The sequence below is a fragment of the Trichosurus vulpecula genome, chromosome 1, assembly GCF_011100635.1.
Source record: "Trichosurus vulpecula isolate mTriVul1 chromosome 1, mTriVul1.pri, whole genome shotgun sequence".
Lineage (NCBI taxonomy): Eukaryota > Metazoa > Chordata > Mammalia > Diprotodontia > Phalangeridae > Trichosurus > Trichosurus vulpecula.
Window position 1 is genome coordinate 567,482,063 of NC_050573.1, and position 18,882 is coordinate 567,500,944.

The 18,882-nt window shown below is 42.4% G+C and overlaps 1 protein-coding gene across 1 annotated transcript in view; it reads left to right on the forward strand.

Annotated features, from left to right (window-relative positions):
* Nucleotides 1-14,880, forward strand: part of FANCC (FA complementation group C) — a gene marked incomplete in the record, with an annotated part of 210,394 nt that extends 195,514 nt beyond the window's left edge. Inside the window, 2 exon segments of the mRNA XM_036734518.1 lie at nt 6,673-6,873; nt 14,674-14,880. Coding sequence (XP_036590413.1) covers nt 6,673-6,873; nt 14,674-14,835 — 363 coding nt within the window.
* Nucleotides 14,881-18,882: the final 4,002 nt, after the last annotated feature.

Here is an 18,882-nt window from a genome sequence, read left to right on the forward strand (position 1 = left end):
AAGGAGCCTACATTCTGATGAGGAAAGACAGATCATAAAGGAAAAGTGGAATGGGCATGGTATGGAGATGGCCAGAGTGGCATAGAGGCCAGGTTCCCAACAAGATATGGTGAAAACTCCCTTATTAAAGCCTGAGACCCAGAGTCCAAGATTGCAGCTATTGATCAACAGTTCCAAACCCCTAATTTTATTGACTCAAACATGGGAAATTGACTCGCCTAAGGTCATAGATTGGGTTAGTGGTAGAATAAGGTTTGGAACCCATGTTCTCAGGGTAGAGCAGCAATCACATCATGGCAATGATTTCCATTTATCCAGTGGTGGTCGTTCTCACTTGTTACCACTTTATAACAGAGTACCCTAGTCCCAAAGCTTTGGCTTGGGGCACATTGGAATCACTGTTCTCCCCAGACAATATCAATGCTGAATTGGATAATTAAAGGGTAATCTGCAGAGATAGAAGGGTCTTTAGACATATCAATACCCAAATATATGTTTGACTTAGGATTAATTCTTCTCATGCCAATCATGATTCTTAAAACAGTGTTCAGCATTTAAAAAGAAGAAATTGGTGACAAATTCTGACTTTTTCTTAGTCAAAGTTCTCTCCATACAGCAGGGCAGAGACACAGAGCTCACATTCTATTATCTGTATTAGTGTTTGCTTTTTTCAAGCAGCAGAAAAACCAAAGCAAGCAAGTACTTTGCCCAACACTCAAGGAAACCTCCTTTACTCTATTAATTTGCATAAAGCATCAGCAGAAGAAAATTCTGATAATTTCAGTTAAAGTTACATAAACTTGTGAATGAATGTCAGCAAGAGAGGCGTCAATACCTTCAATCAAAGCCTTACTGCCTTTATTATCCAATATGAGCTAAAGTAACTATCATCTTTGGCACAGTTAATCAGTATAGTGCTTACTGATACCATCCTCAGGAAACCATCATGTGATTGCTTTAGTTTCTAGTTCTAAAAAAGGGTTGTAACCTGAGGATCTGTTTACTGATTGAAAAAGCCAGTCCAGGCCTCAAACGGACACGGGCTGCTTGTCAGAGAGAAAAGGCAGGTGAATGAGATCCAAATATGGTGCCCTTTTACAGTAACACTGTGCCTGACTAGAATCACAGGAACACAAATTCAGAGAGGGGAAGATCCTTGGAGGTCATCTAATCCAACCTCATCTTTTTATTTTAAAAAGTTATCAGCTTGACAAACATCAACAAACGCAAATATTTCCTTACATAAACAAGAACAGAAAAAAAATAAAAGATTGTATAGGACACTGTGAATCTCCTTCACAAACAGTTTGTATTTCTTAAAGGAACAGTCAGTTTAGCGTGCTAGTCCTGGCAGTGCCTGGCTCTCAACTTCCTTCTGTGCTCTTCTGTGTATGTTTTTTAATGTTTCATTGAGGCTTATTTCATCCTTTTCTTTCTTCTTCACTAGAACTAACCCCCTTCCCTCCTGTAACTCTCCCTTCTCTCCCAGAAAAGCTCCCCTTTGTAACACATAAGTACAATCTAGCAAATAAAACCCCACAAGCTGGCCACATTGCAATGCCTCATTCTGCACTCCTAGTCTGTCACTTCTCTTTCAAGGCATGTAAAGCCTGGTTCATTCGTCGGCATTCTTTTGCAGTCATGATTGGTCATTGCATTGATCACAGTTAAGTTTTCCCTTATGGTGTTGTAGATTTTATATAAAGTGTACTCATTCTGGGTGGTGGAGCCAAGATGGTGGCTGCTTAAGCCCTCCCCCAAATCCCTCCAAACACCTGTAAAAAATGGCTCTGAACAAATTCTAGAGCTGCAGAACCCACGAAATAGCTGAGGGAAGCAGGACTCCAGCCTAGGACAGCCTGGATTGTCACTGGGAAGGGTCTATTGCACGGTACTGGGAGTGGAGTGCAGCCTAGCCTGGGCCCCGCCAGGACAGGCCAGGACAGACCAGACCTGGAGTCAGCCACCCAGAACAGGCCTTGGGGCCATGAATCAGTGAGCTGTGGCAGTTACCAGACTTCTCAACCCACAAACGCCAAAGAGCAGTTTAGAGGGAAACTGCGGAATCGAGTTCAGAGCGGTCTGATCACCAGCCCTGGGGGTGGCAGAGGTGGTGCAGTGGTGGTGGTGGCAGCAGCAAGAAACTCCTGGGGCTGCTTCCAGAGCTCCAGCGTCAGCTGCTTCCCGAGTCCCTGGCTCACATGGTGGGAGGAATCTAGCAGCAGATCAGAGCAAGAGTGCAAGAAGCACTTTGTGGGCACAAGGGCAGATTCTCTTGCTGTTCCCTGCTTGGATCTGAATTGCAGTCCTGGTTGGTGGTTCTTGGGGGAGGAGGAGTGCTGCTGGGACAGAGCCTAGGGTGACAGTGGAGCAGAAGTAGCTCTGAAAGCAGCAGCGCTTGGACCCTAAAGCTTGGGACAAAGTACTCTCTACTCTACAAGCAGTCATACCCTGACAAAAAGCTCAAGGGTCAAGTAGTTGGCTGGAAACATGAACAGGCAGTGAAAACGCTCTCAGATTCAGACTCAGACTTTGGAATCTTTTTTTGGTGACAAAGAAGACCAAAACATACAGCCAGAAGAAGTCAACAAAGTCAAAGAGCCTATATCAAAAGCCTGCAAGAAAAATATGAACTGGTCTCAGGCCATGGAAGAGCTCAAAAAGGATTTGGAAAACCCAGTAAGGGAAGTAGAGGAAAAATTGGGATGAGAAATGAGAGTGATGCAAGAAAACCATGAAAAACAAGTCAGTGACTTGCTAAAGGAGACCCAAAAAAATACTGAAGAAAATAACACCTTAAAGAATAGACTAACCCAAATGTCAAAAGAGCTCCAAAAAGCCAATGAGGAAAAGAATGCCTTGAAAGGCAGAATTAGCCAAATGGAAAAGGAGGTCCAAAAGACCACTGAAGAAAATACCACCTTAAAAATTAGATTGCAGCAAGTGGAAGCTAGTGACTTTATGAGAAACCAAGATATTATAAAGCAGAACCAAAGGAATGAAAAAATGGAAGACAATGTGAAATATCTCATTGGAAAAAACACTGACCTGGAGAATAGATCCAGGAGAGATAGTTTTAAAATTATTGGACTACCTGAAAGCCATGATCAAAAAAAAGAGCCTACATATCATCTTTCAAGAAATTATCAAGGAAGACTGCCCTGATATTCTAGAGCCAGAGAGTAAAGTAGAAATTGAAAGAATCCACCAATCTCCTCTTGAAAAAGATCCCAAAAAGAAAACTCCTAGGAATATTATAGCCAAATTCCAGAGCTCCCAGGTCAAGGAGAAAATACTATAAACAGCCAGAAAGAAACAATTTGAATATTGTGGAAACACAATCAGAATAACACAAGATCTAGCAGCTTCTACATTAAGGGACTGAAGGGCTTGGAATATGATATTCCGGAGGTCAAAGGAGCTAGGATTAAAACCAAGAATCACCTACCCAGCAAAACTGAGTATAATGCTCCAAGGCAAAATATAGATTTTCAATAAAATAGAGGACTTTTAAGCTTTCTCAATGAAAAGACCAGAGCTGAATAGAAAAGTTGACTTTCAAATACAGGAATCAAAAGAAGCATGAAAAGGTAAACAAGAAAGAGAATTTATAAGGGTCTTACTAAAGTTGAACTGTTATGTTTACATTCCTACATGGAAAGATGATGTGTGTAATTCATGAGACCTTTCTCAGTATTAGGGGAGTTGAAGGGAATATAGACAGAGGGCACAGGATGAGTTGAATATGAAGGGATAAATATCTAAAAAAATGAAATAAATTTAATGGGTAAGAGAGGAATATATTGGGAGAAGGAGAAAGAGAGAGATAGAATGGGGCAAATTATCTCACATAAAAGTGGCAAGAAAAAGCAGTTCTGTTGAAGGGAAGAGGGGGCGGGTGAGAGGGAATGAGTGAATCTTACTCTCATTGGATTCAACTTGAGGAGGGAATAACATACACACTCAATTGAGTATCTTACTCCACAGGAAAGTAAAGAGAAGGGTATAAAAAGGGGGGGATGATAGAAGGGAGGGCAGATAGGGGGAGGAGGTAATCAAAAGCAAACACTTTGGAAAAGGGACGGGGTCAAGGGAGAAAACTGAATAAAGGGGGACATGGTAGGATGGAGGGAAATATAGTTAGCCTTTCACAACATGAGCATTGTGGAAGTGTTTTACATAATGATACATGTGTGATCTATGTTGAATTGCTTGCCTTCCTAGGGAGGGTGGGTAGGAAGGGAAGAGGGGAGAGAATTTGGAACTCAAAGTTTTAAAAGCAGATGCTTAAAAAAAAAGTTGTTTTTTGCATATAGCTGGGAAACAAGATATATAGAGAATGGGGCATAGAAATCTGTCCTGCCCTGTAAGAAAGTAAGGGGAAAGGGGATGGGGGGTAGTGTGGTGACAGAAGGGAGGGCTGACTGGGGCACGAAGCAATCAGAATATAAGCCATCTTGGGGAGGGTAGAAATGGGGAGAAAATTTGTAACTCAAAATCTTGTGGAAATCAATGTTGAAAACTAAAATATTAAATAAAAGTGATAAAATTAAAAAAAAAACAAAACAAAAAAAATGTACTCATTCTGCTCCCTTTATTCTGCATCAATTCATATAGATCCTCCCAGGTTTCTCTAAAACCATCCCTTTCATGATTTCTTATTGTACAAAAATATTCCATTACATTCAAAACTATTCTTTCTTTAGTCATTTTTCAGCTGATAGGCGTCTTCTTCCAACGCCATCTTTTTACAAAAGGTAAAACTGAGTCTAGGGGAGGTTCAGTGATGCCTAGGATCACAAAGGTAGCAAGCAAAGATGGGCTTAGCTTCTCTGATTCCACCTCCAGTTCTCTTTCAGCTGTTTGCTTAAAGTGTGTATATACCATGGGGGAAAATGGGAGATATGACAGTAACAGGTGAGTTTACTTAGAAGTTTACATGGTAGAGTCATGTCCTTTTTTTATCTGAGTGCTTAACAGTAAGGATTTTATAGGTACTTCAGTTTTGTTGTAAATCCTAAAGCCATAGTTCTTGCGTCTGTTGAAGTGTGCTTTGAAGAGTGAGTTCAGAATTAAAGGAACTTGTGACATGCTCTCCCCTTACCACCACCACCACCACCATCGTCCCTTCTTGCCAAGTTATTTTCACCCTTCTGCACCAGCTTTCTTAGTGAAGATTCCCACTTTCTCCCTCCACTGATCTCATTTCATTAAAACAGTAGCCCCCATTGGTAATTCTGAATCTACAAAGAATCAAGACCCTCCCTGTATTTTCACCTTTAAGTGATTCATTCCCTTCTCTAGAAGAATTTGTTTGAAAGCCTATGGTAGCAGTTTATACCAGTGCAATATGTTAGGGGGGGTGGGGGGTTATGGGGAACAGTATCTAGGTAACTATCCAGGCCTGGTAGTGAGGAAGAAGAAAGGGACATCCATCCTGGGGAAAAAATGAAATTGCAACAGGAGTCAGGAACAAAGTGGGATAAGAAAACAAAGAAATGTTTTAAACTCTCAAGTTGTTGCAGACACACAAGATAGCCCAGAAGCCCCTGAATGCAAGAGTGAGGAGATTTATAATAGGGAGGTTATGACAGAGAGAAGATAGTGTGAGCGCAGCAAATGAGAGGAAGCAATAACCAAAGCTCAGACTCTCTGCTTCTCTGGGGGTCAGTCCTGGGCCAGCAGAAGAGCATTTCCTAGTTTCTCACGGTCTCGTATGGTGTCAGAATGACTTCAGACAACACCCCTAGTGTATTGGCGTTTGTGACAGCCCTCATCAAGGGAAGTCTCTCTTTCCAACAAACAGCAACAACAACAAAAATTGACTCTTTCAAACTACATAAAATCAGTCATGGGAATTCTCAGCCCGGGATGAAGTATTCTTCAGAATGCTGGTTGAAGATCGTTCTCCCAGGATCCCTGTGGCATTTCAGAATCACGTCTCTAAATTTGTGTCTTGTTTTCCATTCACAACTTGCTCTGCTTTTTTTGTTGCAAGCATAAATCCCAGCATTAAATTTGTATTTTTTTCTTTCCTAAAATAACTGCTTGCAATCTTGCAACATGTATTGTGCTGACTCGTGAAGCCCTTTTTGTCCTGTAAAATATGTATTATTTAACTTTCAAAACACATGTATTAACTATTCTGAAGTACAAACTAAAACCTCTGCAGATGGTCTAAACAAGCTGGCAAAATACAAAAACAGAAAACCTGCCCAGTTATCAGAGTGTTTGATCAGAGAAGGAGGTCAGATCGCACGGGGCTTTAATTGATTTGTAGCTGTGATCCTGAAGTGAGTCCTCTGTTCTTTTTCCCACAATATAAAAATCTCACTGCATTCTGCTGAAACTTTCTTCGTTTCCTTTCATTACAAAAAAAAAAAAAAAAAGATTAAATCTTGGCATGATGCCCTGACTGCTTAGTGTGCAAGACCAAAGAAGTCAAGAAATTTCCATTCTGCCAATTTAGGCTTGTGTGGGGGAAGCAGTGTATACACTCAGGCATGCATTGCTTCCTCCTGTCCTCCTCATACTTTAGTTCTTTGATTTTATAGCGAGGGGTTCCTTAAGCAGCTTTGGTTGCCTAGTATTGAACAGATCCTAGAAACAGGGTTCAGGCTGGCTTGTCTTTGCATTCTGTAATCTGGGTTTCTTGGTAATTGCTCTCACCAGGTAGACGCAAGAGAAGCGCATGGGTGCCTCACGAAACTTTTCAGTGGGACTGCCCTCTCAGTGAAAGCTCTTCAGGCTGTGGCTGGTGAGAGCAGCGAGGCAGGTGCAAGACACCCTTCTGTTCAACGATTAATCAGGCACCTCCTTCTAAACTTCCTGCTGTTGTCTCCTGAAGGATGTAAGATTGCCCAAGAATTCATTGTAAGTGTCTACCCCTTTTTGCCTTCTGGTTCTTGATTGCCGATCCAGGGAACAGCTGCATGGCTTTAGAGCTGGAAGGGACCCCAGACACCAAACAGAAGGGCCGTGGTCCATCCTCTGTCAAGAATGGCGCCAAACTGAAGAACACTGTGCTGTCCAAGCAGCCTTCTTGAAGAAGGAGGGCTTCTAAGAGGACATTTAGTCATAAAGCATTCCTCTTGCCATTCAGTGTATTGGTCTTGCCCTTTATCATCACAAAGAATCCTGGACTACAGGTTAAAGAACAGGCCGAAGTAAAGCAGAGGTCACAATGCCATATAATTAAAGGGTGACTGCAAAGAGCCACATAGATTCTTCTTCCTAACATTAGGGATGAACTATTTTAGGTAGTTACTTTTTAGTGTCCTTGGCAGTATCAGAAGAATCCACTCTGAAACCAAAACTCTATTCTTTCTACCCTTATGTCTCAACTGGCATCTCCCTCCAGGGTTCCAGGCCTAGGGTGCCTATAGAAAGACCTTGCACATAGGCTTGCAGAAAACCCAAGGGGAAAACCTATTTTTCTTCTCTCTTCCTCTGTAGTACATCACCCTTAGGAGGGCCCAGCTTCTGCTAAAATTTGGTTTCTGAAGCACTTTGAATTTCTTTGTGTATGTGGTATGCCTCATTTGCTTCCAGAATAATTAAAGGCAGGAAAACTCTTTTAGGTTAGAGCTTAAAGATATATAAAAAGCTAGGCAGCTTCCAAATATTTCACTAGCTTTCTGAGTCATAACAGTTGCTTGAGTCTGGTGTGAGATTCTATTCATGCTCATATACGCTTTTCACTCTCCAAAGAAACTGCTGACCATGTTTTTAGCAGCAGAGGAAGAAGATGGGAGCACAGCGGGGCAGCCATTAGCTAAGGGGGTATAGACTTTGTTTTGGAGATGATTAGAGATACCAAGGTAGGAAGGGTGATGCTCCAGTGAGGGCTCAGCAGGGTTACGAAAGTCTTGAAAAAAGAAGAGAAATTGTAAAATGCCAAGAACAATATTCTTTTCCCAACAGATAGCCACAGTGTTGTTGACTGACTTGATTAGCGGGTGTGTCATCTAAAAGCTGTTTCAGAGATGGACCCAATCAGCTGTCATTCAGTGTGGTCAGTCTATGTATCCAGCCCTCCTCTCTCCTTGAGCTCTAATACCGTATTTCCCAAATGCCTGCTCGGTATCTCCAGCTGTGTGTCCCAGGTGCCTCTCATCGGAGTCTGTCAAACATGGAGCCTGTTTATCTTTCTACCTAAACCCCACCTTGCTCCTAACTTTATTCTTTCTGTCTAGGTCACCACCACCTCTCTCCTCAGTCTTCTCTCCATTCACACAACCACCCCCCTAATTTGGGCTCTCGTCACACTGCAGTTTGAGTATTGCAGGGATTTGCTAGTTGACTTCCCTACATCCATTCCTTCTCTCCAGTCCATCCTCTACACAGCTGTCAGACACCTTCCTAAAGCATGGGTGTGGCCGTGTTCATAAAGCTTCACTGGCTCCCTATTGCCTCTAGGATAAAATAGAAACTCCTCTGTGTTGGGCATTCAAAGCTCTCCAGACTCTGGCTTTTTGGGGGCAGCTAGGTGGCACAGTGGATAGAGCACCAGGCCTGGAGTCGGGAAGAGTCACCTTCCTGCATTGAGATCTGGCCTCCAAAGGCACTGTGTGTCTTAACTGTTTGCCTCAGTTTCCTCATTTGTAAAATGAGCTGGAGAAAGAAACGGCAAGCCACTAGTGTCTTTGCCAAGAAAACCCCAAATGGGGCCACAGAGAGTTGGATGCCACTGAAAAACGACTGGTCATGGACAATCTGGCTCCTTATACGTGACATTCTGTCACCAGCCTCCAGGAATCCTTAGACCCTTCCAAGGCACGCCTCCTCATCTTTAAACTCAAGCCCTCTTACATGAGGCCTTTTGGGATCCTCTTGACTATCCCCTCCTATTCCCCACTTCCATGTCCCCTCTACTGTAGTGCCAATGCGATCCCCACAGCGGCGGCTAGGAACACGCTGGTGTGGTTCTGAATCACAAAATAGAACAGACTCTCCGTGGAAGATGAAACCAAAACATTTATTCCAACACCAGAAAGCCAGATCTGTCATAGCAACAAAGAAATCCCATCACAGTCACCAGGAAGTCTATACACACTGTCAATGCAGGGGGCACCACATCCCCAAGCCTTCCCTCTGTCAGGCCTCCCCACAAACGAACTCCCTCACTCAGGCTAGCTACTCTGTGTCTCTGACTCCCTCCAACTTCCTGCTTCCCCTATTCGGCAAGCTCCTCCCACCACAGGCTCCGTGTAACTCAAGCAGGTCACATAGGTTTATTAATGGATGGGAAACAATACACCTACCAACACACCAGAAATACTCTGTATTTCATTTATTTATTCGTGTTTATGGTTCTTCTCATACGCATAAAATGAAGTGTAACCTCCTTGAAGACAGGGACTGTTTCATTTTTGTTTAGATATAATTCTTTTTGAAAGTAGGAGAAAGCAAGATATTTTTTAGACATTTACAATGTAGAGTTCTGCACCATGGCCTTTCTTACACTTTGATGATTTCAGTTTAACAAGAATTTATTAAGTGCCTGTTATATACAAAGTGCTGGAGATACAATGATAAAAACATCTTAAATTTAGACTTAAGAATACATTTAAATTTTGTTATGTAATATCTAATAGACTGCAGTTCCCCCAATTTTTTTAGTTCATTGGTTTTAAATTGGCCAAACTATAAAGTACTTCTGAGTGATTTTAAATTTTACCATATGAAACCTCCAGGTGTGAACAGGAGTAGCTAAGCTGTACCTTAAATAAAAGGTAAAGAAAAATCTGTTCAATAAAATAATAAAAGGAATACGTGGCCAAAGGTAAAAGCTGAGAGAACATGTGACAAACTTAAGGGAATTGTGAGAGAGGAAGGCATTTATCTGAACCTTGTGCCAGAGGGGTGGGTTCTCTATACTCCTCCCAGTTACGTGACTTCATTTTGCCATGGCCTTAAGAAGTCAAACAAGGGAAGCGGGAGCCTACATTTCCAGCACATGGGGCAGCAGAAACACTGGGTCTGATTGGTCTTTGTTGCCTCTTACCTTTCTAGGCCAAATTCATTTGCTGCTGAGCGTGAGCTCGTAGATAGTTTAGCACATGCCCCACAGTTTAGTGGTCCCCCTACAGCTTTTGCAACATTCCACATAGGGAATCTTAGTTACCAAGATCTCCTACCTACTGCCACCCCTCCCCCCATCCAAGCTCATATTTATAATCCCTGGTTAATTAGAAGACAGAGTCTATCTTTCTAGCCTTCTTCAAAGCTAGATATTACGTTTTCCAGCTTTCCTACATCTCCACCATTATAAATTACAGAGTAACATTAAAAATTGAGTATCTCAGAACCATGGGGGTTTGCCTTCCTTTTGGTGACCCATGATGCTTCTTAGGAACACAGACATTTACTGACAAGTGAATGGCTGTTCCTTTTCTTTGCATTTTTTCTTTCTCTTTTCTTATAGACAAAATCCATTCAGATCATTTTTTTTGTACATCAACAATGAAGTGCATTAGACAGCTTTGTCAGCATTTTCATTGTTTGCTCCTCCGACTTCCATTTCCATGCCTGTCGGCATCTGTTAGAAGCAACACCAGCCTTGCAAGAACTCGCCTGCAGGCCTTGTTGCTTATGTAGGAAATATCAGCACGAGGCATTTCCTCCTCTCTGCTCTTTGCCCCTTCATTCCTCCAGGGAAACACACATCCTCTACTGTACTCCTAAACCCTGCCACCCATGGGAATAGGAGAACAGGCCCACAATTTGACCTCAGTTTTCCCGAGGGTCAGGGATAACATGGGAGTTTTATTAGGTCTTGGATTGGGCAGTATTCCATTGATCATGTCCTGCTGTGGTGATGCAGTATGAGAGACGGGGACAGAAAAAGAACACATAAGAATAATCCATAGAACCCTGCTTTAGTTATTTCTACTACATTTATATTTTAATGACTGTGGGTTGCAGGGAGAGGATCCACTTTATTGAAGCTTCCATGGCAAAATTCAGCCTTGGGTAGAAGTTCTTGTCAGAAATTGTTGTAAAAGAGGAGCCCTTCACTTCAATTATATTCTGAAGTTTGCTACTTTCAACAAGCAGCTCATTTCCATAGAAAAGGATTCAGTTCTAGCTATAAATTAATGCTGCTAAACTAACCCTGAGACTGATAGAAAGCAGTAACTCAGTGGAAAATCCCAGCATATCCTCATTAAATTTAATAAATCAGGTCAGTTCACTGAAGATAATAGAGAAGTTCATTAAATGATAAAAAGCCAATATTTCTCTTCATGCCTTGGCTTCTGAAACTAACAAAACAAATATGCATCCTAAACAGCTGGGTGCCATCTGGGCATCTTGTTGCTCATCAGAGTAGAACATGCCTTCTGGATGCCATCCATACAGATGTTTTGAAAACCGCCTTTATCATTACCGGCGTTTGAAATTAGGCTTTGCAACAATGGCTGAACTGACATGACAGAGGCAGCCTGAGTAATGCAACTAAATATAATTGATGAAGGAATTTCTAGGTAAACATTTCTGAAGTCCCTATGACCAGGTTTTCTGGTGACATTCTATGAGATCATCAGATCTTCTTTTCTGGGGGTAGCTCATTCCAAGTAGCAGGTGGTCACCAGGTGGGTTGCTCTACAAAGAGGCTAGGTGTATTATTCATGTTTGTGTCAGCCAGAGCTAGGACATTCTAAGACTGGAGAAGAAAGAACTTCATGTTAGAGCCTTTTTATTGTGATTTACATGGGAATCTAGGGCCTTTCCGACAAGACTGAGTGCTACTCCGATCCATTCCAGCTCTAGCTTCTGGATTTAATTGAACATGCCGTCTTGGGGGCTGTGAAAAGGAAGTGCTGTACACGCTGGGTATGAGGGACATGATTTGTGTGGAAGGAGTGGCAAGAAGGAGCTCAAATACCTCCTTGCGGAGCAGCCAGAGGCTGATTTGGACCTGTTTCATCCTAAGAGGATTCAGCTCCTTCCTAAATTTAGTCCCTGAAAAATCAACCATCTGAGTCCTCTCTTAGAGTAGAGATCAGAGTTCTCTCTGCAGGATACTCTGATCTTGCAGGTGAATAACGTCCTAATTGTGGCTCCTTTGTATACTCTGTGCAACCTGTATCACATTTTAGAATCTGGTAAACCCTAAACACCTCGTCTCCATTCCTCTTCTCTTCTTATGCACTGCCAGCTCTCTCAGCCTCTTTCATACTGTTTCCCAAGTTCAGTCACTCCAGAATCATTTTATTTTTGCCTTAGTCTTTTTTAGTTCATCTGAACTTTGTCCCTCATTGTCCTGTCTTCATTCCCATCCATACTTTCCATGTCTCTGACTTTTCACTCTTTCTCTTCTGACACCTTCTTTTTACCTCTTGGTTCTCTGCCTACTTTTGCCACATCCTTCTCTTTTGGCTAAAAAGTCTTTCGGTTGGTCCTTCTGTCTCTGAATACGTTTTGCTTCTTTCTTTCTGTCCTATCATTTCTGTCTTCTGCTAAGTGCTAGGGATACAAGGGCAAAAGATAGTTCTTGCTCTCAAGGAGCTCACAGTCTAAGGGAGTGAATGGCAGTAACTGTGTACCAGGAAGCTATGTGTAGGATCAATAGGAAATAACGAACAAAAGGAGGGCACTAGAATTTTGGATGATCAGGAAAGGCTTCCTAGAGAAGGGGTAATTTAAACTGCGACTTGAAGGAAGCCAGAAGTGGACATAAGGAGGGAGAGCATTCCAGGCATGTGGGCACAGCCAGTGAAAATGCCTGAAGTTGGGAGATGATGGAGTGTCTTGAGGAACAGTGGGGAGGCCGGTGTCACTGGTTACAGAGTATAATGAAGGAGTGAGGTTTGAAAAGTCTGGGAAGATGGGAAGGGGCCAGCTTATAAAAGGCTTTGAGTGCCAGACAGAGCATTCTGTATTTGAGCCTGGAAGTAATAGGGAGTCATTGGAGCTTATTGAGAGGAGGATATACTGGGGTGGGGGAGGGACTTCTGGCAGAGAGACCAAGCAGCAGGCTTTGGCAGTAGTCTGGGTATGAGGTGACAAGGCCTTGCACTGGGGTAGTGGCATTGTCAGTGGACAGAAGGGGGCGTACATGTGAGAGGTTCCAAAGGCAGAACTGACAGGCCTTGGCAATTGAATGTGGAGCAAAGGGTAGGGGTGAGAGTGAGGAGTCACGAATGACACCCAGGTTAGGATCACTGGTGAAGGGGAGTATGGTGGTACCCTAAACAGTAAAAGAGAAGTTAGGAAGAAGAGAGGCTATGGAGGGGGAAACATAATGAGATCTGTCCATGTGATGTCCTATTCAGGGTAGCTAATAAGCCATTGGAAATATGAAACTAGAAGTCAGCAGAAAGCAGATTTCCCATATCAAATGGTTGCAACAAATGAAAAGTTCCTACTAAATCCTGAATCTCAGAGCTCTGTCTCGTGCATGTATATTCATGTGACAGTGTTATTTAGTTAGACAGCCTTCTCTTATGGCACTGTGCTCACTACACAATCTCAAGGGTCCTAGCTCTACAACTAAAAAGATCCCAGGTAGAATTGAGAGGGAACCAGGAGGTCACTGAGCCCAGCTTCTTCTTGTACAGAGGAGACTCAATCTGAGAGAAGCCAAGGGGCTTGCCTAAGATCCCGTAGATAGTCAGTGGCAGAGATGAGATAGAACCCAAGTCCTCTGACTCACTGTACCATGCTCTCTGTACACCACCGAGCACATGTGAATCCACGCACCCCAAGCTTTCACCCTCTATTCTCCCCATGTCTCTTCCTTCCCACCATCCACACCCTTGCTGCTGTTGCTGCTCCTGCCGCCCCTGGAGTTGAAGGGCCAGAGAAGGGAGACAGCCCTGAGACCCAGAGTTGTGATGGAGAGGGTGCTGTCCCAGGTTTCTGTGATTAATTGAGAATCTAATTGTACAAAACATCACATATAGAAATCAGTCTTTTTCAAACCCAGGACTCCCTGTTATATTCCTGTGTCTGGAAATCGTGTACTCCCACTAATCTCCCCAGCTGAGTTTTTATTTTCTTTGTTGTGTGTGTGTGTGTGTGTGTTTTCCCCCACTAATTGACATAGGAAAATGCTTTCAGGCACAAACAGAACTAGCTAGTCCTCTGGGCTCTATTACATAGAATAAACATTTCTGTGTTTCTCGTTTCCCAGATGGTTAGCGTGTTAGAAATCTTGGACATGTCCTAAGACATGACCACAGGTGAGTCATTAGTCTAAAAATATCATATTTAAGGTTGCTTGGAAATAGGCAGAATTTTCCCTTCTCCTTTCAGTATTTTCCCCTTCTTGCCTATATTTGAACTTTAAAGCAAGGCAACCACACTTCATCTGGCTTTACCATTGCAAACATTCCAAGTGCTTACAACAGAAATTCCATCAAATGTTTTTCTCTTAAAATGTTCCTAATTTGTATGTAGCCTTTTGTGAGCCCAAAATGTTTGAGAGCTAAAGCTTTCTATGGATGAGGGTGATCATTAGGAAAGGACTTTGCTAACTTCTTATATTCCTGGGAGAACTGAGTTTCCTCATTTTAAAAACAAAATGAAGGAACGGAATCTTTTGCTGTGGGATTAATAGAATAGATTGCTGTTTTTCAGAACTAGAAATGAATGCCTTAACTAGGTAAAAGATAGCTAATTTGTCCAGGAAATATTTTAAGTTGGCTTTCTCTTTTGCTTCTATTTTAGACAACTCAAACTGATGAAATAGCCAATGAGTTTTTACATCTCATTGCCTGTACTACATACAGATGGAATCGTCTTGGCATTGAAACCCTCAGGCCAGGAAAATTGGCAAGAGATCTCCTTCAAGAACTACGGCGTCACAGAACAAAAAGTGTATTGTTGTAATGGTCTCATCCCCCTTGCCGTCATTTTTTGTATGACAGTGTTTGCTCCGTGTTTATAGTAAAAGGAGTTAAGCTTCATAACTCAGAGTTATGAGTCTAGAAAATCAGTCACTGAGTATTTGTGAAGCACCTACTGTGTCACAGCCATTGTGGATACAAGGCCCAAGAAGGAAGCTGTCCCTTGTCCCATGTAGCCTAGACTCTACTGGGGTGAGGCGGGGTGGGGTGGGGTGGGGTGGTGGTGGTGGTAATAATACAAAGAGAATAAATAAGAATCTACACAGAGTGGTTAAAGATAAGGTAGTTTGGGAGGGAGGACAGTTAAAGAGATCAGGAAGGGCTTCACGTAGAAGGTGGTGCTTGATCTGTCTCAGAGGAAGAACAGGGCTCCATGAAGCTGAGGTAGAAGGAAGTGCAGGCCCATGAGACAGAACAGATGCATGGAGATGGAATCACACGCATGAGGAACACAGAGAAGACCAGGCCAGCTGTGACACAGAGGTCCACTGAGGCTGCAAAGATAGGTTTGGGCCAACTTGGTAGGACTTGAAAAGCTAAAGAGAAGAGTCACAATTTAAACACTAATTTCATTTATTTATTTGTTTGTTTTTGCTGTGAGAGGGAAGGGATGTCAAATTGTTAACTGTAAGAGATGTTGTAAAAGTAGCAATAAGGTATGGTAGCTGATCAGATACGTGGGGTGAGGTGGAGTGAAGGGTCCAGCATAATGCCAAGGTTAAGAACGTAGGAGGGTTTGGGGGAAAGAGAATGAGTGCAGTTTTGTACATGTCTCTGGGATATCCCATTACTGAAGCCCAAGAAAGAGTCTGAGGCTGGACAGAGAGATAGTGATAACCATGCACACACACCCACGTGGGAGTCATTTACACCAAGGAGGTAGTTAAGTGTATGGGAGCTGAGAAAGATTATAGAGAGAAAGGAAGAAGGCCTAGGACAGAACCCTAGAGAATTGTCCTAGTGAAGGGGCATGATGTGGACGATTAGCCTGCAGAGGAGAATTATGAAAAAATAATGTAACAAAAACCCGGAGAGGAGAGAGTGTCCACTACGACGTAGCAGTCGATTGTGTCGAATGTGGCAAGTGAGCTGAGAAGGACAAAGAATGAAAAATAATATCAGACTTGGCAATGAAAAGTTAAAAGAATAATGCTTAAAAAAATTAGGAAAAGAAGGGTGTCCTACCGTATTCCTTCTATGATTCAAATATAGCCTTAATACCTAAAGCAGGGAGACTCCAAACAAAGAAAGAAAGAAAGAAGAGATATCCCTAATGTATATCCAGTTAATCCATAAACATTTATTAATCACCTGCTGTGTGTCAGGCACTGTGCTAAGTGCTAGGATACAGAAAGAGGCAAAAGAGTCCCTGCTGTCAAGGAGCTCACAAAAAACTTTATTTTTTTTTTAAATTTATTTAACATATTTAGTTTTCAGCATTGATTTTTCACAAGAGTTTGGATTACAAATTTTCTCCCCATTTCTACCCTCCCCCCCACTCCAAGATGGCGTATATTCTGGTTGCCCTGTTCCCCAGTCAGCGCTCCCCTCTGTCACCCCACTCCCCTCCCACCCCCTTTTCCCTTCCTTTCTTGGAGGGCAAGATAAATTTCTGCGCCCCATTGTCTGTGTATCTTATTTTCTAGTTGCATGCAAAAACTTTTTTGTTTGTTTTTGAACATCTGTTTTTAAAACTGAGTTCCAAATTCTCTCCCCTCTTCCCTTCCCACCCACCCTCCCTAAGAAATCAAGCAATTCAACATAGGCCACATGTGTATCGTTATGTATAACCCTTCCACAATACTCATGTTGTGAAAGACTAACTATATTTTGCTCCTTCCTAACCTATCCCCCTTTATTCAATTTTCTCCCTTGACCCTGGCCACTTTCCAAAGTGTTTGTTTTGATTACCTGCAACCCCATCTGCCCTCCCCTCCATCATCCCCCCCATTTTTTTTATCTTCTTCTCTCTTCTTTCCTGTGAGGTAAGATTCCCAATTGGGTATGTATGGTATTCCCTCCTTAGACCAAATCTGATGAGAGCAAAGTTCACTCATACCCCCCTCATCCACCCTCTCCCCTCCTCCCACAGAACTGCTTCCTCTTGCCACCCTTATGGGAGATAATCCATCCCATTCTATCTCTCCTTATCTCCCTCTCTCAGTATGTTCCTCTCTCATCCCTTAATTTGATTTTATTTCTTTTAAATATCTTCCCTTCATCTTCAACTCACCCTGTGTCTGCTCTCTCCCTCTCTCTCTCTCTCTCCCTCTATCTATCTATCTATCTATCTATATATATATATATATATACATATATATACACACATATATACATACATACACATTCCCTCATATATATACATAAACATATATGTATGCATATTCCCTTCAGCTACCCTAATACTGAGGTCTCATGAATCATACTTGTCATCTTTCCAAGTAGGAATGTCAACAAAACAGTTCACCTTTAGTAAGTTCCTTGCAATTTCTTTTTCTTGTTCTTTTTCTTGATTACCTTTTCATGCTTCCCTTGATTCTTGTGTTTGAAAGTCAAATTTTCTATTCAGTTCTGGTCTTTTCACTGAGAAAGCTTGAAAGTCCTCTATTTTATTGAAAGTCCATATTTTGCCTTGGAGCATGATACTCAGTTTTGCTGGGTAGGTGATTCTAGGTTTTAATCCTAGCTCCATTGACCTCCGGAATATCGTATTCCAAGCCCTTCGATCTCTTAATGTAGAGGCTGCCAGATCTTGTGTTATCCTGATTGTGTTTCCACAATACTCAAATTGTTTCTTTCTGGCTGCTTGCATTATTTTCTCCTTGATCTGGGAGCTCTGGAATTTGGCAACAATATTCCTAGGAGATTTCTTTTTGGGATCTATTTGAGGAGGCAATCGATGGATTCTTTCAATTTCTATTTTGCCCTGTGGCTCTAGAATATCAGGGCAGTTCTCCTTGATAATTTCTTGAAAGATGATATCTAGGCTCTTTTTTTGATCATGGCTTTCAGGTAGTCCAATAATTTTTAAATTATCTCTCCTGGATCTATTTTCCAGGTCAGTGGTTTTTCCAATGAGATATTTCACATTATCTTCCATTTTTTCATTCCTTTGGTTCTGTTTTATAATATCTTGATTTCTCATAAAATCACTAGCTTCCACTTGCTCCAATCTAATTCTTAAATTAGTATTTTCTTCAGTGGTCTTTTGGACCTCCTTTTCCATTTGGCTAATTCTGCCTTTCAAGGCATTCTTCTCCTCATTGGCTTTTTGGAGCTCTTTTGCCATTTGAGTTAGTCTGTTTTTTAAGGTGTTGTTTTCCTCAGTGTATTTTTCAGTATTTTTTTGGGTCTCCTTTAGCAAGTCATTGACTTGTTTTTCATGGTTTTCTTGCATCCTTCTCATTTCTCTTCCCAATTTTTCCTCTACTTCTCTAACTTGCTTTTCCAAATCCTTTTTGAGCTCTTCCATGGCCTAGGACCAGTTCATGTTTTTCTTGGAGGCTGTTGGTGTAGGCTCTTGCACTTTATTGACTTCTTTAGGCTGTATGTTTTGGTCTTCCTTGTCAGCAAAGAAAGAATGCAAAGTCTGAGACTGAATCTGGGCGCGTTTTTGCTGCCTGGCCATATTCCCAGCCAACTAACTTGACCTTTGAGTTTTTCAGTGGGGTGTGACTACTTGTAGACTAGAGAGTTCTATGTTCCACGTTTGGGGGGGAAGTGCTGGCTCTGCCACACCAGCACTGCTCATTCCCCAACCCCCAACCCGGCCTGGGCTTAGATCTTCAGCAGATGTTGCACGCCTGCTCTGATCCGCCACTTAATTCCTCCCACCAGGTGGGCCTGGAGCCGGAAGTAACAACAGCTGTAGCTGCCTCCCCTCCGCTGCCCCCGGGGCTGGAAGCCGAACCTCAAATTCCTTCTACTCCCGCATCTTTTCCCACTAACCTTCTCCACAGTCTTTGGTGTTTGTGGGCTAAGGAGTCTGGTAACTGCCGCAGCTCACTGAATCAGGGCGCTAGGGCCCCCT